This window comes from Nyctibius grandis, chromosome 6 (genome assembly GCF_013368605.1).
Source record: "Nyctibius grandis isolate bNycGra1 chromosome 6, bNycGra1.pri, whole genome shotgun sequence".
NCBI lineage: Eukaryota > Metazoa > Chordata > Aves > Nyctibiiformes > Nyctibiidae > Nyctibius > Nyctibius grandis.
The window spans coordinates 47727879-47753976 of record NC_090663.1 but is presented as its reverse complement, the minus strand read 5'-3'; the positions used below and the strand labels follow the sequence as shown (position 1 = coordinate 47753976).

Genomic DNA, 26098 nt, shown 5'->3' with positions numbered 1-26098 from the left:
CTCGAATTGGACATTCTTTTTACCACGAAAAAAAAAACCTGCAAGAACAGAGTTAAACATTAATGTCTGGGATGCTATTGTTCTGAAACTCTGTTGCCACTGTACAGTACCTATTTGCCGTAAAATCTGAGATCTATACAAGCTTCTCAGTTGCACACCTATGAAATAATAGTTCTAGATGAAGTCTAATTTTACAGTTAAAATTAACTGCAAAATACCTAATCAATAACTTGGATCTTCCACAGCTATTGCAGGACACTAAATCTGACAGAGTAATTCAGCTGCTGGTCCAAATTCTGATCTAGCTATTCCAGCTATTTTAAAAAAAGACCATCCAGCTCCAGTCTTTTAGTTAATATGAAAATAATGAAATATTAAAAGTTGGATAATGGGAGTTTATACCTTACATAAATAGTGGCAAACCTAGCTTAAAAATTAGATGTCAGATTTTTAGTTTCCATGCAAATAATTTCAAAATTTGCAGAAACTGAGAAAAATGTTGTAGCACAGCAACATATAACCACTCTAAAAAAAATTAAAATACCATCTATGCAACATATCCTCATCACTGTTAGACAGTAGTTGCATAAACTCTTAATTACAAAATAGATTTCCACTACTACATACCAGTCTCCAAAAAGTTTTTATTTATCATCCCAAACTAGTAGGTATTATAAAAATAAACCATTATTTAACATTCAGTTATATTTATACAGTTTTCTTTTTTGAAACAGAAAACATATATAGAAAAAAATAGTTTTTGATGGATGTCCCACAAAGCATCAAACTCTGCATTTGTTCTGTCACTGCAGAAAAATGAAGCATCTCCAAAATAAGGAAATAGTCTTGGCAGCCTGTTCTTCCCTTTAAACTGCAATGCTCTGTATGCACATTTCTGGAAACTTAGTAAGGCCTGAACTGAGAAGGATGGCTATCTGGAGGAGGTGGAGGAGGCGGCAGTGGAGGCGGTAAAAATTGGTATGATGAGTTGTACATGTTCGGGCCTGTCCAAATCATATTCAGATTTGAAGGCGGAAGGTGGAATTGATGCACGTCATTAACAGAACCAAAAACTGGAGGAGGAAAGGGATACTGTTGCATCATTGGATTTTCTTTTCTATGCGGTTGTGGAAACACTGGAGATTCCTGATGTATTCTGTTGTCTGAAGAGTATAGCTGTGGCGGTTTCACTTGTGGTCTCAAAAAACCTGGAGGGCCTGATGGAGGAGGAAACGGATCCCTGGAGAACCCTCTGCCACGGTATCCCCTTGAATAACCTGAAGGAGGCTGTTGCATTGGCTGATTAAGTCTTTTATCCTCACCTTAATAAAAAAAAAAAAAAAACACCACCACCACCACCAACAACAACAACAACAAAAGAAAAAACACAGAGTTTCAATATTTTGGAAAGATTAAGTTTAGTCCTAAGCTTATCAACAAATAAACAACAAAATAATATTGGTAAGTCTACTGTGTAGTAACTCATCTTGGTTTATTAATGTAGAAAGAATGATCCTGAGGGCTGCAAATTCAGTCATTTAAAAAGAAGCTTCACTTTCTTCCCCTCCAAGCATTTTCATTTGTATTAATGAATCACAGGAACACTCAAACTGTGAGTAATTTGGAAGCTTTGGTTTAAAACAAGATTTAAAAGCAACACATTTTAAAACTGAAGATAAATCAACACTGCACGACACTAAAGTGGTATGCAGCTTTCAGGCCTGGGTTGATATTACACCACAGACACAGGACACGAGAAATTATTCAAACTCAAATTAATAAAATTAACTTTATCAGAAAAAAGGCAGCCTGTACCTTTACCCAAGTAGCTTTCAGCATTCATCTTTCAAATATGTTTTTTTCCCTGTACAGGTCACTGTAAACATATATTTAAGGTTCATAACAAATAAACTGCCACTTTATATAAATACCATAAGAGTATCAATGGGATAAGTGCTATAAAATTAAGGGCACTGAAATATTAAACATGTTCCAAAGAGCTGCTAAGATATTCAAAAGGCTGTAGAATTTAAACCAATCTCTAAAGGATTTTAGGGCCAGAAGCAAAAAGGTATTTAAGGACATAAGACCACATAAAATCACTGAATTTTAAGAACCTATGTGACCTAGTCCCTTGCACTAGACTACATAGAAACATTTTCACCTTTGAAAAGCTAAGTCTGGGAAGGTAGTTGGATACCAAAATTCCTACTCTTTTTCAAGGGGGATTACAACTTGGACTCCTTTGGTCCATGCAGTCCTCTCAGAAGCACTGAAGTGAAAGCACTTGAGTATTTTTGTTCTTTCTTGTCCTATCAAAGACTATAACAACTAGCGAATTTCAATATACTCAGAGTTTTACAAAGATGCAATCAAGCAAACCTCCAGCTGAGACTGAATTTGTGCCTCAATTTGCCAGATACCCTTGTTGTTGAATCCCACAGCCAAACTACACTGCACACATTGTCAATTTATACCACGTTATTTACAGAAAAACGGAGCAATTCATAACTCATGCTCCCTTGACAGATTGAGACAGTTCCTCTCCTTGTGTTCTCAGTTATGGAACACAGTTCAGTAATAGCATCAGCAAGCCCTAGGCAAATGCAGGTCTGCAATAAACTGTCAGAATAAGGATATAGAGGAAAACATGTCGTATGCTGGATAAGCAGAAACCAGGAGAGAAAATAACCATCAGCAATGAAGGGAAAGCATGGTATGATTCAGATCCTTCCCTTAAGCGAGAACTATCAAAACCATAGGGCAAAAGCCAGCCCAAGAAAGACTGCAGCTTTATTTAAAGGGTACAAGGGAGGGATGTACTGTACAAAGTAAAATGGTTAACAGGACAGTTATTGACTTCCCAGATCAAGAGAAAAGGGGTTCAATGGGATGCAATGCCTAGTAGCTTTACAAAGGAAGAGCAGCAAATCACAGAAGGAGTCAGCCCAAGAAAGTCAGTGTGGGGAAGCACTGTGCTGCAGACAGCTGAAGCAACCTGATATGTAAGCAGTAGAAGAGGAAGAGGGGAGTCGATAAGAGTCAGTAATATTTAAAGGGAGTAGTACAAAAAGCATGCAACAGAAGCAGACCAGTGAGAACAGAGAAAGAGGAATGTGATTTAAATTATTCAACCAAAACTGCAACCAAAGAGCAAAAAGTTTTGTGAGAAGAGAAGCATGAGAGAAGACAGATAGGAAAATCTGGTTATTGCAAACAGAGCAGAGCTGCAAGACACCTGGAACAGATCTGTCAACAGTAGGAGAAAGGAAGGTGAATAAGGTTGTGTATATTACGAAAAACTATACACAGTTTACTAAACTACTACAGGTTTGTTTCTCTTATGACTGTGTTAGGTAAATAGGTTCTCAGTGGGCTACACAAGTAGCAGTTATTTTAAAGGAGTATTATTTATATGCCATGGGTGAGGAAGAGCTTTGCAGGTAGAGGAATAAATTCCCCATCCAAGACTTGCATTTTCTCCTCGATTGTCAAAAGAAAGGGTTTTCAAAAATTGCACATGGCCTTCCTCTATCTTCTCCCCACACTCAAAGGCTTAAGCTGAACTTGGGCCCAAATAACTCCTGCAATAAGCAAGTTCTAAACTCCAAAAGGTGGCATCTGTTCTGTATCCTCACTGTGTTTCAGCTGACACTGTCATAAGAGCTTTTGGATTTCCTCTTACAACTGTCCTGCTCCCATACTACTTCCCTTCCACAGTTTAAAGGAAAAAAAAAAAATCTTCATTTTCCTTTTAAAAAAATAAGGAATGTAGCCACAAATTCACAAATACAACTTCTAAAAGCACAAAAATACCAATTCACTGTATGAAAGCTCAATAATTAAGATAGATATTATTGTGTATTTCAAACTCAGTTTAACAGACAAAAGCATTCTCCTGTAGCATTCACTCACTTGATGCATTTGTTTCTGATTTGAGTTTCTTCCTTCCTTGATTTTGAGGCTTCTTTTTCTTCTGTTTTGCCTCCCTTTCTTTTTCATCGTCACTGAAATCCAAGGCCTGGTTAAGAAAAAGGAGAACAAAGCCATATAAAGACTGCACAGAGAACTTCAGTTCTAGCAATAAATCATTATTTAGAAAACAAGCCATCCTGCAGTCAGCTTAGAAGAATATTAAAGCTGCACTTTCCTATTTTGCATTCAAAGAGCCATCATGTGTTCAGCTGGTTTCTCAACACAATCAAAAACTTAACACTCCAAAAATTTCTCATGAGACAATTACACAATTCTCAGTTACTCCTAATTTTCCTAAAAACAGCAACATTCAAGTACTGCACACAAATTTTTGATTGCTTAGATGTTAGTAAGAAAAAAATTCAACTATTGCACAACATACAAAAGATTCAAGCACTCACAAATCATTTTTCATGTGTATCTTGCACAGCTTACTGCCAAAAACTGCAGTGAAGATTTTGGGAACGTGCAGGTAATTCAATGGAAAGCCTACCAAGGATACTACTTCACTCTTCCCAAGAGGAAGCCCTAACAGAACATGGAATTTACCTGGCTCTTAACAAAACTAAGAGGAAAAGAGTAATACAGCAGTAGCTGAGGGAACCGCTGAGGGAACCCCTGAGGGAGCTGGCTAGTTATTGCCAAGAAAAAGTTTTTGACAGGCAAACTGTGGGCTAGGTACATTAAGATACAGATTTTTTAAAGAATTAAAATTAATTTGGCGACCAATACTTAACTCAGCACAGTTAAACGACGTTAAAAAATTTCTCTAGTCTAAATTGGAATTTTCTGTAGTATATTTAATAACACCGTTCCCGTTAAACTTGCAATAACAATGTTATTCCAAAGGAATTTTCAGCTTTGGAGAATGTTGTAATTTACAATAGACTCAATGCCACTGCAACATTTTGTTCTTGTTCCACAAGGTTTTGATACCTTTAGAATCCTAGCTTACATTTAGCATGAGTAAACATTGTTAGTGACAGGAAAGAAATCTGTCAGCATAATTAGTTCCCTGAAAAACAGCTCCCTCATATGACTTAAAAGGGTAGGGCTTGTTCCCCCCCCTTCCCAATTCTGAAATGAACGGTTTTGCTGTTTACTGATGTATCGCTATAGTATATAAAGAACAAGCATCTCAAAAACACTGCACTAAAAAAGCCACTTAAAAGTTAATTCTGAATACAACTATTTCCTCTTCTACATAACTGGATTACATTCTTACCCAAAAAAGCCACATGGAAATACAAGATGATGATATATAGCATGAAGTAAAATCTTTCACTAACTCCTGCTTTTTCTAAGGACTTCAATATGCCATCCTCCAGTACAGCAGCAATAAGCAAACAACAGGTACCTTCCATTGCTAGCTAATTTCCATGTGACATTCCATAAAAGTCACCTCACAGGGAAAGCACAGTTATCTCCTCCTGCTATCCTTGCAGCATACAGATAACGCTTTGTCATCTTATGACCCCAAAGACAAGGCCAAGAGAGATTGGATTGCTGAGTCTACAGTTAAGCTGGGCTAATTACAAGCCGGTCAGAAAAGGAACGTGTACCATACACCTTAAAGTAGCAAGCATAAAAGGCCTAACATGGATTAATTTAATGTTCATACAAAAATAAAGCTTCACAGTACCACAAAAAGAACTGACTCCAGCAATTGCACGCAGTTTACTGTGGGAGCTGGCCAGAAAAGTTATAGAATCAGCTGCCAGTTGAGGGCTCTAAAAGAGTCTGGCTGTAAGAGACAATTTCAAGCATCAGTAGCATAAAATTTAATCTGCACCCTTGTCAACAGCTATTACCTTCACAGCAAAAGCTACTTTATCAGCTCATCAGCTGTCACAGTTTGGATATCTTAACTCTTAACTGCTAGAACCATCCAAAGATTATTTTAATTAAGGATTACAAGGTGTTTGATGTGGTGTTTTCTCCAAAACAGAGCACACAGACACATAAGGAAGTCAGAACAGCCACAGAAACAAAGGTGTCATAAAAAACAATCACATTTGCCCATCTTTGCCATCACTGATTTCGTTCAAGCTTCCTTTCTTCCTATAGTGAAGTATAGTAAACCTAAAGTTTCCCCTGTACTTCCAGATTCTAACCTGAAGGTAACAGTATCATGATTAAAATTAAGAAAAATCATAAATAAATAAATACCAACTTTGGAAAAAGCAATCAATCTATATGCACAGACGACTTGACTGCTTGACTATATTTAGCCAAATTTTAAAGTTACTTAGGTTCCTACGAATTCAAATTACACATTTCCAAGCTTATCTCCCAAACAGCTTTAAAAATATGACTAAGAAACAAAAGAGCTCACCGTTAGCCAATAAGCACATTTTGTATCATCATCACTGAAAATTGTTCGACGGAAAAAGCTAAGACTAGCCAAAAGTTTCCAACTATACACAGTCTTTCAAAGCTCTATTGATCACATACCTACAGCCCAATTCTATGCAACACTTCTAATTCTCAAATGATGATTCTCTGTGCGATGATGTCTCCCCGAGAAAGGCAGGCAATTTACAGTCCAAACTGACAGACAAACATTCTTTGCGAGAAGATAACACTGCTCAGCTCAGTTCCATTTGTGGGAAAAAAAAAAAGGTATTTCAAAATGCATCATCCTCACCATAGTGGAAAAAGCAACATTCTGGATTGACAGACTGATCTATCATTACAGGACCTATCTTCAAGCATAGAAAAGTCCATGTCACATCATCTCTTTTTCAAGCCAGAACAACTGGCCTGGGATAAGGACTGTGAATGCAAGACTTGATACTGTCCCTCACAGCATTCTTCTGAACAAGTTGTCCTACTGTGGGATGAGCGGGTTCATGGTGCACCGGGTGAAGAACTGGCTGAATGGCAGGGCTCAAAGGGCTATAGTGAATGGAGCTACATCTGGCTGGTGACCAGTCACCAGTGGTGTTCCTCAGAGCTCAATTCTAGGGCTAGTTCTGTTCAATACATTTATCAATGCTCTGGATGCAGGAGTTGAATGCACCATTAGCAAGTCTGCTGATGATACCGAACTGGGATGTGCCGTTGACTCTATGGAGGGACAAGATGCCTGGCAGAGGGATCTAGATAAATTGGAGCACTGGGCTATGATTAACGGGATGAAATTTCACAAGTCCAAATGCTAGATCCTGCACCTAGGATGAAGTAACACCAGGCACAAGTAGAAATGGGGAGAGGAGCAGCCCTGCAGAAAGGGATCTGGAGGTGCTGGTTGACAGCAGGCTCAGTATGAGCCAGCCGTGTGCTCTGGCAGCCCAGAGGGCAAACCACATCCTGGCGTGCATCAAACACAGCATGGCCAGCCAGTCAGAGGTGATTATCCTGCCATATTCAGCGGTGCTGCAGCCTCACCTCAAGAACTGTGTGCAGTTTTGAGCCCAAATATTCAAGAAGGGTGTGAAGGGCCTTGAATGTGTCCAGAGGAGGGCAACAAAGCTGGTGAAAGCGCTGGAAGGCATGTCCTGCGAGGAGCAGCTGAGGACTTTGAGTTTGTCCAGTTTGGAGAAAAGCAGGCTGAGGGGGAACCTCATTGCTCTCTACAGCTTCCTGAGGAGGGGAAGTGGAGAGGGAGGTGCTGGTATCTTCTCCGTGGTATCCAGTAATAGGGAACACGGGAATGGTTCAAAGCTGCACCAGGAGAGGTTTAGACTGGACATCAGGAAGCATTTCTTTACTAAGGGGGTAGTCAAACACTGGAACAGGCTTCCTAGAGAAATGGTCGATGCCCCGAGCCTGTCTATGTTTAAGAAGCATTGGACAATGCCCTTAAATGCTTTAGCTTTTGGTGAGCCCTGAATTGGTCAGGCAGTTGGACCAGATGATTATTGTAGGTCCCTTCCAACTGCAATAATCTATTCTATTCTAAAAGTTGGTTAGAACACTAGAAAGAAAACCAATCCACAAAACACCACCTTTCCTATCTAATTATAGAGTAAGAAGCACATACTACATAGCTTAGAACTATGCTGACCATGCAAGTTTTTGGAAGATTCAAAAGAAGCAGATAGAGAACTCTCTTTAGGATACTATGGTACACACAAGGCTTCTAGGAATTTCAGCTATTTTGGGTAAGATAGGCTTAAAGTAGAAATTGCAAGGAAAAGTGACTCAAGTGTTGCGCTAGAAACAAATCCCATGAAAACACCTCAATAAAACTACCAGCCTTGCAATTCTGATTGAAGAAGAGAATAGTAATGAAAAGCAGAGTTAGAGTGGAGTTAAGGAGCACTGGACAGGAAGCCTGGATGTCACTGAAGAAATCTTTACAGATCCTACAGTAAATTATGTCAATGGTCATGAGGAGCTGTCATGGTTTAATCCCAGCCAGCAACTAAGCACCACACAGCCACTTGCTCACTTCCCCTCAACGGGATGGGGGGCGAAGAGAATTGGAGGAGTAAAAGTGAGAAAACTCATGAGTTAAGAACAGTTTAATAATTGAAATTTAATAATAATGATGATGATGATAAGGAAAATAACAAAGAGAGAAATAAAACCCAAGACAGACAAAGTGACACAGATGAAAACAATTACTCACCACCAACCGACTGATGCCCATCCAGTCCTCGAGCCATGCCCTCCCCGCCTCCCCTTCCCCCCCCCCGCGAACTTAGTTTATTGCTGAGCAGGACGTCATCTGGTATGGAATATCCCGTTAGTCAGTTGGGGTCAGCTGTCCCAGCTGTGTCCCCCCCCAACATTTTGTGCACCCCCAGCCTACTTGCTGGCAGGGTGGTACGAGAAGCAGAAAAGGCCTTGTCTCTGTGTAAGCACTGATCAGCAATAACAAAAACATCCCTGAATTATCAACGCTGTTTTCAGCACAAATCCAAAACATAGCCCCATACTGGCAACTATGAAGAAAATTAACTCTATCCCAGACAAAACCAGCACTGGAGCTCTCACTTCTACACAATCCTGTATGACTGCCTTTGTCATGATGAGCCTTTGTCATGATGAGCCTTTGTCATGATGAGCCTTTGTATGGAAGAAGCTCATCTCTCATGAAGCTAGTGTTTTATAATAGGAAACAGTGGGAAAACCTTACTAAGAAGCCATTCAAAGAATGCAACAGAGGAGGTGTCAAGTTAATCTAACAGAGCAAACAGCTCTAACACCCAAGTAGTACAGTTTGCAGAGTACTAGCAGGCCTTTAAAGACAAACAATTGCTTGTGGCAAGGTAAAAGACAAAGCTGCAGTGAAAGAACAGCAAGGACAAAAATTCACTAGTAGAAGCAAAACCATTAGGCAAGGTAAAAGCACTGCTACTCAAAGTTGAACATTCACGTTGCCAAACATGTTCTTGAACGACTAGAGGAACTGAAGATAAAGATATACATTTTCCCTATTGCAAAAAGCAAGCGGAAAAAGACAGCTCGTACTCTCTACACTGAGTGTGAGGCCTCTCCAAGAACAGCATGACCTTCTTTTCAATGAAGAAAGGAGGCACATCCAATTCTTGTCTGCATAAAAAAAATCAGCTTGCTAATCAGTTGCTCTGCACAGAAATTTTTCTACATGTATCTTGTGTAATCAAAAACAATAAACCAAAAAAACCCTATAGTTACTTCAGGTGGTGGTTCTTGGTCATTCTTCCAAGATGCATCCGAACCTTTTTCCCTAAAAGAAAAAAAAAAAAAAAAAAACAACAAAAAAAAAAAAAAAAAAAAAACAAAAACAAAACAAAACAAAAACAAAAAAAAACCACAAATTAGACAATCAAGATGACGGATGATGGTGTAAGAAGGTTATGAAACATCTCATTTGAGTCATGTAGTAGCAACATATTTCAACTTACAAATAATTTGCAAGAACTGCACTGTAGCAAATAGGGTAACACTTTCTTCAAGGTATCAGATCTCTTACACCAGAAGCTGCCTGTTTTAAATGAGGCATTTTTTTTTTAACGTTGTTTCTAAATGAATAGTAATGTATGTGTCAGCTTAGGACTTCACTACATAGGTCACCTGAAAAATCTTCCTACTTTGAGTGAAGACTGAACATTTCACACAGCTAATATTAAGCTTTGACCAATATTCTCTCAACATATCCATTTTAACCTAAATTGCTTTGAACGTGAATTGAGGTAGCTCACTCCAACTTTCTTATGCTGATTAGCTGCTGACTACAGTCACAAGTTTTCTTATTCTTCTGGTTTCAGAATACGTATCTCCAGTTAAAAAGGACCGTGACCCGGTCTAGTGGGACACAGGCTTTAAGTGTACCTATAGCGGAGTGCATCTGAAATCAAAAAAAAACCTCTAAGCTTGTCTTACAATTCTATTAATACAGTGTTAGCTAGATAATTAGGTTTGATGTTCTATTTTGTTGTAAATATAAAATTAAAAAGCAAGGTAAAAGACATTTAAGGAAGCAAAAACTCAATCGTGTTGTCCAAAAAGCACCAAAATTAATTTCACAGAATCACAGAATCACAGAATTTGAAGTGGTTTTATTTATTTCACACACCACTTTAAGAACATCACTAAAAATCAAGTCATTTCTTTGATTAGCAACGGATTTGTGGAAGAAATTTATATTTTGCTGTTAAAGTCTGTGGAAGGTTTTTGCACACTGCTTGCAAATGTAAAATATTTTGGTCTGAAATGTCAAGACACATTCCTTACCTATGCAGACAAACTATACAAAATAATACAATACTGAAAATTCTTACTTGCAAAATGGAACCATATAGTTAAAAACACCAACGTGTTCAGTGTGAAAAGTCTTCAGTCAGTGCTCTAATAACCAAGTGGTTTTTATGTATTCATCAAGTCAGCAACAATCAAGCAGCAATAGCTGCATCAAAGTACATAACCATCAGCAATAGGTAGCCTGGACTTAAGAGGCCCTTAGTCAATGGCTGCCCATGAGAACGCTGACAAGTCATCTGGAGGTACTTTGTGCCTCAACCCCTAACCATAAAACTGAAACTCAATCTCTACATATCACTAGAAAACCACAAAGACACCCCGCCTTTGTGATTACGAGCAAATCACACTGGCATGCAAGCCATTTTAAAGGTAAATTAGAAGGAAATGTTACAGGAAGGAAAGGGCTCTATATGAGTAATTTCTCAGCTGCAGAAAACTCCCTACCTATGCAATGCTGAAAAGTATCACTTTTTTTTTTTTTATAATGAATCAAATTTGTTTCTCCCTCTCATCTTGTTATTTTTCGGTAACACATGTCTGCAAGGAATACCAGAGCACACAAGAAACTGCAAGACCTGTGGTCATTAGGCAGTATCTAGTACTACTGACTGAAAAATTTAAACCTTATAAGTTCTTCAGGCAGCTTATCTCACTCTCCCAAGGCAGCCTTCCCCATTGCAGCAAAACACAAAACACTTTCCATGCTCTGAGATACTTAATAATCTTCTGCAAAGAACAAGATAGTAGTTCTTTGATTTCTGAACTCAGGTGCTGAAAGATCTGGAAGTCTAACAAAAGGTGACTCAGAGGAATCACGAAAATACATAAGCTTCTTTAGAATTACTTTGTTTTTCAGGCAATACAACACAAATTATTTTTAGCAACAAATTATTTTGCATTCCAGAAGTTTTACACTACACTTTCATTTATTTTGCTATGAAGTGTAAGGCTTATTCATAGCACTGCAACTTTGTACAATGCAAGCAGATTGCATGCCAGATTTCAGAAAAGAGCTTCAAACTTAAGGTTTCTTTCAGATCTTAATCCTGATTCCTCCCTTTTCAAAGTACCATCACAGTTTTTGAGTAGCAGTTCTAAAACTTTAAGCCTATAATATTCTACAATCTGGCCTACATATAGTCAAACTAACAAAGAGCAGAAAATAAAAATCATTGGTCATCAAATTTGCAATCTGCTAAGGTCCAAAAGCCTTCTTGTGAAGACTGACCAAAGCTCAGCTCTTCTACTATCCATGCCATCTTTGTTTCTTTACATAGACGTTACTGCACAGATCAGAAATCAAAATTCTTTATCCTTTTTCAGTGACACCCACTTTGTGAAAAGGTAGCTTCAACAAATAGTACCAAATGCCTCACAAAAGCTTAAGAACCTTTACTGACAAAACTCAGACATAAAATATTGTTTCAGTAAAATGTAATTTGTCACACGATTCAGAAATTATGGTTTACATCAGATTACACAGGTGTTTACACTGCTCATTTTAATGCAGGGCAAGAAACAATGTCTGATGCACTGTTCAGCTGCACTGGTAAGTCATGAAAGTGTGAAACATCTTACCTAGTGTTCAATTTTGTACCATATATGATAGTAAAGTACTACCAAAAGACAAATAGTTTCCGAAACTACTTGCAAAGCATGTAACAAACTAAAACATGAGTGTCACATCTCAGGTGCTGAGTACAGCACACAGTTATTGATGTAGTAAGCAGATGATTAAAGTCTGTGCAGATACTGTGCTAAGCCACAAAGTTTAATGGCACAAATCAAAGACAATCTGGCATCAAAATGCTGCTGAAAAACAAACAAGCAACCGAGTGAGAGTGATCTATTTTGGTCTTCACTGAAAGGAAAAAAATATGCTTGCTGCTTCCACAGAAATGGGAAAGGGGTCAGGGGGAAGACTCCTGCAGGCCTGGCCACACGTGCATGACTAAAGAAAAAAATTATTCAGTATGAATACTGGCAGAGTTGCAATTAATGCAGACACCAATATTATTGGCTGTAGTCAGAAAAAAATTGCAAGTCAGATGAGAACTAATCCTAATAAACAGAGACGAAGTTGTTTGTATGACAAAGGACTTTTTTAACCTAGTTATTTCAGACAATTATTCATAAATAATTAGAACACTAATGTCTAGCAGTCATTTATTATGCGTTATTTTTTATTCTGTATCTTTGAGTATACTTCCTTTTAAATGGCAACAAGTCCTATTCATACACGCTACTTTCCTCAGTCAGACTGGGATACATAAATACTATTGAAAAGTTTCTGAACATCATACTACATTGCCACTCAAATCGTTCCCCTCTCCCAAATTTACAGAAGGTAATTTTCATACAGAATTGTCATTCTCCAACTGCACAATAGATTTATTGATAATTAATTTCAATTCTGGTCCTGTAACATGAAATAAAAATAGTAAATAAACACAAACTTGTTCAGAACTCAAACAAGTTTATTACAAGTTATGAAACCAAACAAGAATCTGAATAACAACAAAATCCGGAAAATTCAGCTTGCAAAAGTGTGTGTATGTGCATGAAAGGGTGTGGGGGAGGGAAGTATCAATGAATTTTTTTCTGGCTATGATATTTTAGATAACACAGCAACATGAAAAGAAAGCAAGCTTAATATATTAAGCTGAATAAGAAGCTATTAAACTTTAGTAATTATAACAGTTTAGAAGCCTGTAGTTTACAGCTAGTCGGTACTGTTCTGAAAGGCAAAACAGTACAACCTTGTTACTACAACACAGTTGAGAGTATCTAAAAAAAAAAAAAGTTTTAGGGTCAAGTTTAGTCCTACAGGTTCTCACTTAGTCCTACAGTTTCTCACTCAAGCCTCAACTTCAATCCAGTATTTTTAGCTTTATTAAAAAATACATTATAACCAGATTAGAAAAGAAGTCAAACTCACTGTTTTAGTTTCTCTGCAAATATATACTGGGTGAAGTCCTCCACTGACGGAGCAAAATACATGCTATCTTGCACATTAATACCTTTTGCTTTGATATGCTCAGAGCTGTTAAATCTTAAAACATAAAAGGGATGTAAAACAGGACCAAATATCTCAAATATCTGAAACACAAACAAAATTAAAATGTTTAAATAAACCACCAAGAGTAGATAGCTAATTTCATTGTAGACAACCATGAAGCTTTAACTTGCTTTGTATTTAAGAAGTTAAATATATTTTCAAAATGCAGCGTCAAATAAAGTTACTTTCATGCTTTAGTTTTATTACCACAGTTTGACAGTGTATTTCCCCAGCTATTGTTTAAATCATAATGTGGAAAAGCAAGTTCCCTCATATGTTGATGTTGCCTTTGCCCACCCAACCACACTGCTTTCACAGTGTGCTTCCCCTACTTTAGTAATCTTTCCTTTTGTCAAATCTCTATTCTTCTCCCTCCATTATGCTTTCAAATCTCTTACCCCTGGAACAATCTCCTGATTGTTCATTCCTCAAAGTTCATCTTTACAATAAGCTAGTACATCAGTTCCCCTGTCTGTTCCCCAGTTCTGTGGAGAGCAGAGAATTCTGAGAAGTTGTACAGAACATCTGCAATTTCAGGCTGAGTTTTTTTAAAAGTTTCCCTCACATCTAGCATTCAAAGACATTATAGTAGTAACCATTACAGATGATGGCTTTCCTTCCCCAGAAAACATACAAAATTCAATGCAACACCCCTCTCAGAAAACATTCTTCATTATACTTGCATAAAGCACACACTGGCCTTAAACTGGAACTGCAGAGCGTACATATGTAAACATTCTCCATTTTTCCTGAAACTTGACTCTAATTTCTTCAATCTTTGCCCCCAACTCCTAGTCTGTTATTCAAGACATCATACGTCTGAAAGCAACCTCTCCCTCTCCACAAGCACTCTCGTAAAATAGCGGACACTCATCACACACTGTAATTCTGTAAGGATGCAATGAATTCCAGGTTAGGAATTCTTGAGATAAAAAAAAAAAAGAGACGACTAGAGCAAGAGTCAAAAGCACAAAGAAAAACTACATATCAAGGAAACATTGTATTTCATTTAGTCAACTTCAACACTACTTGTTGGAACGTAAAAGAATACTTTGAATTTTATATTAGAATAACAGGGTTTTATGCTTAACACACACCTTTCCTGCTGCTTGCCGATCTTCTTTAAAAATTATGCTTTCCTCATTTACTGGAGGTAGGCCTCTCAGTGATTCAATTATTACTAAAATGGAAAAAGAAAATAAATTAGAACTTTATGTTTCGAGAGCAATATCTAGTTAATAGCAGAGAAACTTAAAAAACCACACCATTATTTGTGTACTAAAGTTCATCGAGCTTCACCTGAAAATTCTTGAGCACACACAAAACTACTTACAATCATACACCCCTTCTCCAGTGACATGTGAGTCGTAAGATTTACATTTGTTTACAGAATTACTGTTATCTGGGGTGAAGAAAGAAAGGAGACCAGATGATAGGTACAAAAGAGAAGTCTCAGATATGAATGTGTGAGACACTAGTATTTACCTGGGATGTTTCTTAATTAAGTGCATAGCAGCAATAACCTGTTTGAGTGCAGATGCACATGTATATTCTGCCTTCTTAATATTCCAAATGAAATTCTCCTCAGAAAAAAGAATGGAGATGGCTATTCATTATAGCTTCCCCTAATAAGTCATAAGAATCAGACCAGAACACAAAAGATGTCTGGCAGTCCAGTCACAGTAGCAACTGATGGTGTCATTTATATATATACACAATTCGAAATACATTTCTGCAATTTGATGTCATATAATAGTCTCATACTACATTTGGGCCTAATCCATGATTACTGGTTGTACCAATGGTCAGTGCAAGCAAGTCATTCTAGTAGCTCAAAATATGAAATCTTAACACTTAGTAGACTTAAACACATAAATGGACACAGAAGCATGTTCTTCCTCCATTAAATACATAATTTGATATACAGGCTACTTTATTTTTAGGTTTTCCAGATTCAGAGACATAAAGAGCTTATTCTTTACTGAAATCTTTAGAGTAGTTCACTCTCTTCTTTGGTTCACACTTGTTGCTTTAGTCTTTAGAAATACCAAGTCTTCCTTTACATTCAGCAGGAATTATGCTTAAAGCTGTCAATACAGAGGCCTAGCAGCATTACACTCAAAAACTCCAATTCTGAAGGTAATATTTTCTACCTCTAAAACAACAGAATGCTCAATTAAGCATTCTCGATGCCTCTCCATCATCAAATAAAGTCACTCAAGCACTTAAGTGTCACTCAGACTCCAACAAAAACTAACAAGATTATCACTGCTAAACTTGCATAACAGGACTTAAAGCAATAAACTTCTCACCAAGCTAAAACTCCAGCTTTGCTACTATTTCAATCTGCAAACACCTTGTGACATGCCAAGCAAGCATGTGACAATGCTACAGGCTCAATAGTTCACTGAATTTCAAGAGAATTAGAGAAATCAGTTTATTTTGTGCCTACCTATAAGATAAAATATACAGTGAGAGAACCCAATGTGTTGCTTAACCCTCATAAGAAATATACCTTAGCCAAAAAAAAACAAACCACCAACAAAAACCCAAAACACAACAAAAAAAAAAAAACACATACCAAAAACTCCCAGAGAATGTACTCAACTTAGTTCACACATAGTCCCCAGATCACACATAGTCCCCAGTCTTCCAGCAGGCTACGGAAGATATTCTGAAAACATAAGTCATGCCAGCCCCATGGAAACTTCCTAGAGAACAGCAGAGGTTTCTGATACATCAGAGGGACAGAAAGTGTTCCAGATACTGATTGTTTTGCCAAAATAATATTTGTGATTTCAAATGAGACTTCAATTCCTTTCATACTAGATACAAATCTGGTATACATAGGTACCAATTTAGTTCAAAAAATCAAAAACCAACACACAATTAGCTGGCAGAGTCCCTAATACGGCCACAAAACAATTTACATTGAGGCCACTCAGACACCTGTTTCCAGAAGAACTGAAAAGAAAGGAAAACATGCAGAAAGAGGAAGTCATAAAGCAAGGTAGTAAAAGCAGAAGAATAACACAGATATCTTGGGGTTTTATTCCATTCTTACGGCTCTATTTCATGTATGATTATTAGTCTGTTTTCTAACTTTCACCAACCAAAATTCAACACTTCATATATTTAAGTTACATAAAGTAGAATACGGACTCAAGAATTCACCTATCAGTAAACTGACAGGATTTGAAAAGGCTATACGCACCAAGGAGGATTAGAAATGAAAGACAGTTTTCAAAACTGAAGTCTTTAAAAACAGCTTTGTTTAAACATTCACATACTAGATCAAAAATAATAACTGCAAACTACGATTCAACCATTTCTCTTATTTTCAAACTATTGTTTTAGCTGAAAACAGCCTTCTTGAAGTCCCCATTATCATCAATAAGCAAGAAAGGGCAAATTAGAACAAAAGGATGACGACCAGACTACTACCATCCACACTCTCAACCCAGCTTCCTGCACGTGAATGAAATTAAATCTAACTCCAAACCAACCCAAAAATACTGTAAAGGAATTGCCTGTATTACCTGGAGTCTTTCACAATAAAAGAAAATTTAATGGCAAAGGTTATTTGCTTTAATTCTTTGGTACCCCACTCAACATAAATGCTTTAACTTCAAAATTGAACTTAATTTCTAACTTTCATACACAAATTGCTTTGAAAGCATTTCAAGCAGAATGGAACACTTGAAATAAGATTAAATACAAACATACTATGGATATTTTATTAATGTCAGCTTCAGCAAAACTTGGATTTTGCATATCAAAAACTGAGGTCCCAGGCAGATCTGAAAAGATCCCTAAATGCATATCACCTGCAGTTAAGCTTACATCCATTGTTTGTCTCAATCCCATTAAGCGTACCCTCCAGCACCTATAAATCATGCTAGTCATGCTGTCCTATGACTGCTGACACTGGCAGCTTGTATTTTGTCAAGGTGCCAGAAGTAGGATGAAATAAAAAAAAAAAAAGGCACTCCAAAAACAGCCAAACACCACACACCTAATATACCAATTACCCAACAGCACTGCTATACTGGCTAAAGAAATAAGTTTTTTCTCCTGTCCTCATATATTAACAAGCAAGCACTTGGGAATGCATTGTACTGCATCTGTGCTTCCAGTTATACACCTCCTGTATCTTCAGAGATAATTCAAATATAGCACGTACAATTGGAAGATTTCTTGAAATACTGCAAATGTTCAATCTTATTGTTGACAGAATTAATATAAAGATTATAATAGATGGTGAAAAAAGCTTTTTTAATGAAAAAATTAGAACATTAAAGTCACACAGAAACACAGGCATAAAAGTCGTAGTATCTTAACCTTTAGAAGATGTAAGCCAACTGAAAGGGAATTCAATACATATGTCATTTGGTAGTCTGAGTTCTCATTCAGCAACCTACTACCCCCTGAAACAGAATGCTGCCTGACACTTTGAGGGAACAGTTAAGTACAAAATTAATGCATAGATATTCAGAAATTATTTTAATTACAAACAAAGCAAACATATCTTGCCTACCTAGCTGCTCAATGATGCTGGAAACTGTCCCAAAGAGCTTCAGTTCAACATCATCAGGCAGAATTATTGATAAGTCTTCAACAGGAGGAAGTTCCTGAAAATATGAAGTCAATGTTCAGAATATAATCTCGTCACACTGAGACATTCATCACTTTGTCACTGCACAGACTTGACAATCAGAAAAACGTCCCAGCATTTTGAAGATTTAATAAAAAAAAAATCCAGTTTGATTTGTCTCTTTCAGAATAATTCTAAATGAACTCATCTTGGTGGAATGTCACTTTTTCTATTGAGACACTACTCTACATATTTTCATTGCAACTAAAGTAGAAGCAAGTTTTACTCAACTGGAGAAAACCAACAACTGATAGACATTTTGTTCATTTTTTTTGAACTTTCAAGTTAGATAAATTAAATTCAATGTACAACACAATAATTAGATAATCAGTAGTCAAAAAAATCAGACAACTTGTAACCACATTAAATGCATGACAAGAAAAATATACATAGCAAGAGATAAAATAGTAAGAAATACAGCAGATATGTATAATCTGATTCGGCAAAATGGTGTCTGTCCATTTATGCCATGACTCCGACTATTACAGAAGATGTAAAGATCACAACAACCTATACAAAGAAAATTATTTTTAGTTAAAAGTTATATTTGGTACAAGAGGATAATCATAGAGAACACTTTCAAAAAAAGTGCCAAACTTCAGATATACAAACAAGTACTGCACAAATAATATTCAAATTAAACTTCTTCCTCAAATGTAAGTATCAAAATCTGATATCAAAGGCTGATGAACACTGAACTCATCATCTACCTCAAATTTATTCATAAAATAAGATTTCTATGTATATACTATACCACTGTGAATTCAATATGGACCATATGGAACAGAAAGTAAGGGCACCTAGAATATGAATTATCTTCAAATTCAACATCTTCTGAATGTTGAATTCAGAAAGAATGTTGAAATCTTACGACTGAACTGCACTTTTATAGGTCATCACCAGAAATAAAATCCCTCTCCAACAGAAGGGTCTCATCCTGCTTATCAAAACTTCACCTGATAATCTTCACTCTTAACAAAAGTGCTTGGCAAAGGCTTGTAGAGCAACTCAAAGACCAAACAGAGGCCAAGACTTGCTCAGATCATATAATACAGAATTGAAGCCATTCACATAGAAACACGACACAGGACAGTTAAATTTTCCAACATTAAACCAACTTCACTGCTAAGACTTAACCGAGTCATGGATTCCACAGAAAGTCAAAGGCCAAAGAGCAAAAGGAAGAAAGCTAAGATTTTTATCATAAATCTCAACTTGGTAAACTGTACCATCTGTCATACTATATACAATACCTGCCAATCCCACACTTCAAAGCAGGAGGTTTCTAAAATAGTTCCACTAACACTCCTTAATACATGCAGGTTTTTTCCCCTAAGCACATATTCCAGTTAAATACTTGCTTTAATCTTTTATTTTATCTTTGACCCATGCCTTAGCAAGTTACCTATTACTGGGGACTTTTGGGTGAAAGACCATCATGTTTCATTTTTAACATATACACTTCATTTTCAAATTGTATTCCCTCAAATTTACATAAGAATCTACAACATTAGACTAATTCTACTACTATAGAATGCCTTAGTACAAGATACAGCAAACTGTAGTTGCTAGAACTTCAGTTCTTATTAACTACCACTGGCAAAAACCTACAGCTTTGCTGAATCAATTAAATTAATCAGTCCACTACTTAAAAGGAAGACAATGTTTTGTAAGCACTTGGACTTGAAGCTAGTAAGGTAATGAGACAAAAGAGCAAATCAACAAAGCATTTTCAGACTAACATGAATTTTATTTAAATAAATAATTGAGATAAAAGGTAAATAAAACCTGATAAGTATATCTATTTGAGCAAGGATTTTTGTTCAAAAGTACACTGCTGTAAAAAAATGTTGTCATAGAAGCACTTATAATGGATCTACTATTAATCATACCTCAAAATAAAGTGCATGTAAGTGGGAACTGCTCTGATATTTTATTCCTTCATAACAGAACATTATGTGTGTTTCTCAATCTTTGGTTAATTTCAGGGATAAAAGAATATCCCAAGAGCTTTTCTTTACTCCAAGTGTCTCTATAGTAACAGTTTAAGAATTAGCAACAAAATCCCATCTCCTCTTGTTGCTGCTACTAATGTGTGTCAACACCTCAGCCTTTCCAGATAGTACAAACTCTTACAGAGCACTGAAGCAAAGGTAAAGGTATCCAAATGTATCTGCTCTTCAGAGGTTTTTTCTCTACCTTTCTAATAATTTCTTGTACCCTTCACCAAACTTGTTTCTCATTCCAGAAAGCATTTTTTATGAAGGGTAGAGATCTACAGAATAACAGATAAACATACACTGTTAATGTAAACTGACATCACAGTATTACATTATCCTTTTATTTGTAATCCATTACAAATCATGCATAGTTAATCATCCATTAGTAGATCATTACTAAAATTCATTCCTTTAAACCTCTTAATTTTGAGGTAATGAGGAATAATGGCAGCAATACTTAATGAGTATATTATTTATTTATTTATGAGAACCAAAAACAAAAGATGGTATATCTTGATGGAAATTAAGGTTCTGATCTGTAATACATAAAACACAGTGCTATAACAAAAATTGCAGAATAAAACAAATATAACCCACTCTATGACCACTCTAATAATTCTGCTTCACTGAGCAGAGGCAAAGCAATCTGAACCTTTAGGAGGCTTAATACAACATTCGAAACTTTCACCTCAAGGCTAAACATATTTGAAACATCTCTACAAGACATATCAGACCTTCAAATCTCTCACGCAGAGAAAGGATGATGAGTGCCTGCAACATACGAACAACAGAAAATGTACTAAAATATCCAGAAATTTATCCAGAAATTTGTTTTCATTAATTACAACTGCGACTTTATACAAATATGAACCCAAAATGAGCTGTGAACCTCACTTCAGAGGGGTCTTAATATACTGCAAATTAAGATATTTTAAGTTATTAACTGTGCTATATCTGAACTAGTGTAAGAACGCACATTCAATCACTAGGTATTGCAATATAAATAAAAATACATTAAGTTAAAAAAATAAAAATATATTAAGTTAAAATATTTTAAGTTGTGTTACTAGAAAAAGGTTTAAAATATAATACACTGTACTTACATCAATAGGCAACTCATCTTTTGTTTTAACACAGTAAGATCTGGTATCCTTCTCATTTGGGTGATCGTCTTCATCAGTTACTGTTGAAGGAGAACATGAAGAGGAGGATGTAGTTGATGAACTATCTGAATCTGTATCACTGAATAAAACAAACATGGGAGTTAGAATATAGACTTCTACACTGCAGATAAAAAGAGTGGCTAGACTGTACATTACTCAAATACCTTTGGTTTCCAGATATGTTTCTCTTAAACATATACATTTATATACAGAACAGCCACTATCTTTCCTGAACCTAAAGGCCACTGGGCAAGATCATAAAAAAAAAAAAAAATCTCAGAAGAGCAGAAGCTTCAGTAGTTCAGAGCAAATGCTAACAACTACAACGGCTCATTTGGGTTGCCACTCTTTCCCCATTGAACGGTGCATGTTGCATGAGAGCAACCACCTCTGTAAATTCACCTAGTCCAGTTTCTCCCACTGGCTACCCCATGCAAAAGCCCAGCACCGGCATAACTCCCTGTCAGCCAAATGTAATAGTCAGAGTTTGGGACCTACACTTCACTGGTTTGCAAGTGAAATGAGTCATTAGCGTCACAGTATGATCACTTCAGTATAGTGCCTAGTTAAATACAGACAAATTAGGACCATAATGTCTACGCACTATGAGCATATTTCTATTTTATGCACCACTTAAATTCCCAGTATTGAACATCACTTGATGTAACTGAGCACAAAAAAAAATTTCAAAGATAATACATTAAACTACTTGCTATAGCTCACACTCACTCTTCTTGTACAATCCCAACATTAGCATAAAGCTAAATGAAAGTCAAGAAAATACTTATTATAAGCAATGCACCTTGCACTATGAAGGTAAAAAAAATTCTTATTTTTGCAGATAAAAGGGATTAGTTTCATAATTCATGGCCTGTCTGAATTCCTCTATCATGTATTCACATAGATTAGTAATTTAATTTTTCTCACTGGCACATGCATAAGAGATGTCTGATGTCTTAGACTCTTAATATTGCAAGTAAAGAGCATAGTAAGAAACCAGTCCTTATTCATGTCAACGTGTTTCTTTTAGCAAAAGTCTAAGTTCTTCAAGAGCTGGTGGAAGAAACAAACACATGGAGTAATTGATTTGGGTGACTGAAAAAACATGTTACAAACCTTACACAAAAATACACTGGGACAAGTAAACTTTTGTAAAATTGCATCTAACCTTTCTTACCTGATCTGTCCATTAACAAAGCAATATTTAGAAACAAAGTGATAACTAAAACACTAAAAACGCTCACTTCTAGATTCTTTGGTATTACATTGTCTCCTCCACAAGCAAATGGATGGCTTTCTATTATCTGTTACTGCATTTTTTTTTCTAACAAATGCTGATAGGAAAAACAACAAATAAGAGCACCTCTCCAAATAAACCATTTGAAAAAGCCAAATATGGATTTCTTGGAACAAAATCAACGTAGCAGAAAATCAGTCAGACTACCAGAGACCAATCAGTGGAGGGAGGGGGAAAAAAAGAAAGAAAGAAAGAAGTTTGAGATACACGTTGTCAGCTAAGTAAGTTAAAACTATCAAAATTTTGTCTTTTAATATTCATCTGAACATCAGCGTAACAGATTTTGGAAGCAAAAAAGACTACAGGTGAAGGCCCTGCCATAGGTCAGGAATTTCACTCTCCATCACTTCATGATGTTCTAGGAAAACTGTGAACCGAGCAAACAAGTTATTTCCAAAGTCAAGCTTTAACCCATGAACTGCTAATGAAGCTCAGTATCTTCTTTTAAGAGGAGATCCTTAGACTTCACTTTAGTCTCCACTAGTTAGAAAGAGCACATACCCATCTTGCTGCAATGGCCCAGAAAGAGAACACAAAACTCCCTGAAACTGACAAAGTGCGCAGGCTTCTCAGACTGATGCAGAGCCCACATCTAACCAAAGTTAGCTTTCATCAAAGCACAGATGCAAGTGTAAAATGGAACCTTTTATAAAAAACACCCAGGTTGAGAATGAGCTTTTCCACCGAGACACCAACATTAGAGCACAAGTTAAGATCTGTGGACTCTTTACCTTGAATCCTACATTCAGATTTTTTCAGCAATAACACTGTAGGTGTCTTGTCACAAGTGATGGACCATGTCAAACAAGACATTCAAACGGTCACAGTGGCCCAACCAACCACGACGCTCTACAGGCCACCACCACCAAACTGATGTTTTCGTTAAATCCTATACCGTTACAGTCATTGTTTTGGAGACTTATTAATGCAACAATAAAATTCCCAGTGAAATATAACTGAATGCCATCTTTAATGGGAAAGAGAAAGCTACAAAAGCTGAAACACTGGGGTGGGGTGAAGGGGGCGGACTCGCACACTGGCTCGCAGATCGCCGAGCCACCGGACCGGCGGCCTGTGCCGCGGACCCCCCCGCGCCGCCGCGTAAGAGCCCTCCGAGAGGAAAGAGCGACCGGTAGGGAGCGACGCGCCCGCCTCGCCCCGCGGCCCAGCCCCAGGGCTAAACCCACCTGTCCGAGTCCGACGAGGAGGCGGCGGCAAGAGGCCCGCTGGGACTCGCAGGCGGCGGCGAGCGGCGCGCTCCCTCTTCGGCTGGGGGCGGCGGGGCCTGGTCTTCCCCACCGCCCTCCTGAGAGCTCGGAGGGGCTGAAGCCCCCTCCTCGCCCGGCGCTCCCTCCTCGCCCGGCGCTCCCTCCCCGCGCGGCGCCCCCTCCGCGCTCGCCGCCCGCTCCTCGCCCGGCGCGGGGCGGGCGGTGCGGGGCTCGAACGCCAGGCTCTCCATCTGCGCCACCACCTCCACCTGCGCCTCCATCTCCGCACTCGGGGCACGCGGCCCAGCCGCCCCACGCGGCACTCGCCTCCGCCCACCGCCACACGCTACTTCCGGTTGCCCCGACGCGCGGGGGTTGTCGGAGGCAGGTGAGGGGCAGGGCGCATGCGTGGGCTATGGAGAGAGCCCCGGGGGGGCGGGGTCTCCCGTGCCGCGGCGTAGCGGGACGGCGCGAGGGGCGGTGGTTGCGGGGCGGGGCGCCGGCGGGGTGGGCGGGGTCAGGCGGCGGCTGTGTAATGTTGGGTGGCGCTGGGGCCTGTGTTGGAGTGAGGCGCTGTGTTAAGAACTGACGGACGGTGACAGTAATGGCTTCTGTCATCATTTTTGTAGTCTTGTTTACTTAAATCTCAATACTTGGTAAATGTTGTGGTTAGTTTAAATCAAACGCAAAGTTTTGCTTTTATGAGGCTTGCCTGAAAGACAGAGCTGGCGGTCACTGCTGCTCATGCTGAGGACCTGCTGGGACGGGTTAGTTCTGGTATTTTATATATATGCTGAGAACGCACAAAAGATTCATGTAATTAAAAAACAGTTAAGCTGGATAATACCAAATTACTGTAGTGATACCTAACCCTACTGTAGTAACCCTATAATAATGCCTAGCTCTACAAAACCTAACCATATCCTTAAGATCACCAAACCATTCACCAGAACAAAAATGCCCATGTGTATTCTAGGTTCACCATAAATACCCCCTGTTTTAGAGCTGGAGGTTTTTTGGTGTCGGTCCAACACCTCACACAATGCTGGGGGTAGCCTGATGGTGTCCTAGTCTTTCCTCTTGGCACCCAGGGATCTGGCCATACATAGTGTCCTCTCCCGTAGGAGAGAATGGAGGAATTCTCTCTGCCTTCCCCCAACCTCTGTGTGTTTGGTGACTCAAAGCTCTCCCCCACCACAATAACTCCGGAGACAAGACATGCATCTTCTCTGGAATACAACTTACCCACGGGAAAACCCAAAAGGTGTTTCAAAGACAAACACCACCAGGAGATCACTCTGGCTGTGACCCTACAGACAAGCCCCTTCAACCCAGGCTCCAAACTGCAACCTGACGGCTGTGCTGCTGTGCCAGCACTGTGTGTTCCTGACTGTCGCAGAGCTCCAGCACACTGTCCTTTGGACTGGCTTCCAGATGAAGAGCTAAGGGTGCCTTCCCTCCCAGGCAGCAGGGTGAGCAGCAGAGTGCATATAGGTCTAAGGAGGAACCCCATAAATATATACATGAAAGAGTTACGTGTGAGGATGCTGAGAGTGCCAAAGAGGACTGGGACTTGAGTATCTGATGGGAGCAGGGGAGAGAATTATATGTTTTCCGTGTAACATCTTCCCCTCCAGCTGTGAGAGAACTGGATACCCACATTTCAAAGGGCACCCGAAACACCTCATTCTTCTCCAGAATGTCCAGGCTATGTTGAAAAAACCATCACAAGAGTGCTGAAAACCATCACACAGGCTGAAGGGAGCATCTGACAGGCAGAAGATGTGTTTCTCTGGTAGTTCCACTCTTCGTTTGCAACATAGCACAGCAGGTGCAACCAGCAGAATTTATTTAGTAGGAAAATTAAACATATACAAATATGCATATAGTGTAATTTATCAGTATTTTTTTCTTACATTTATCTAAATCATGTATGTGTCAAGCAGAACAGGCACATTATAGGCATTTGGTAGTTTTTGCACTGTCCTAAGTGAGGAGCCTGTGTAGACTCTACATATAAACAACAGGAGTAAACTCTCTCATTGCACTG

At 38.3% G+C, this 26098-nt stretch overlaps 1 protein-coding gene across 2 annotated transcripts; it reads right to left on the bottom strand.

The window, feature by feature from the left end:
* Nucleotides 1-360: 360 nt before the first annotated feature.
* NAF1 (nuclear assembly factor 1 ribonucleoprotein) lies at nt 361-24409 on the bottom strand. Of its 2 annotated transcripts, none has more exons than XM_068404044.1 (8): nt 24028-24409; nt 21484-21622; nt 18264-18357; nt 14824-14906; nt 13607-13767; nt 9583-9634; nt 3916-4021; nt 361-1322 (listed from the first exon to the last, which is right to left on the bottom strand). In XM_068404044.1, exons 1-8 carry the CDS (start codon nt 24327-24329, stop codon nt 904-906), a joined length of 1356 nt encoding a protein of 451 aa, XP_068260145.1. In that variant the 5' UTR covers nt 24330-24409; the 3' UTR covers nt 361-903. The 2 variants fall into 2 exon arrangements, with proteins under 2 accessions (XP_068260145.1, XP_068260146.1); XM_068404045.1 differs by having other exon boundaries at nt 1019-1287.
* Nucleotides 24410-26098: the final 1689 nt, after the last annotated feature.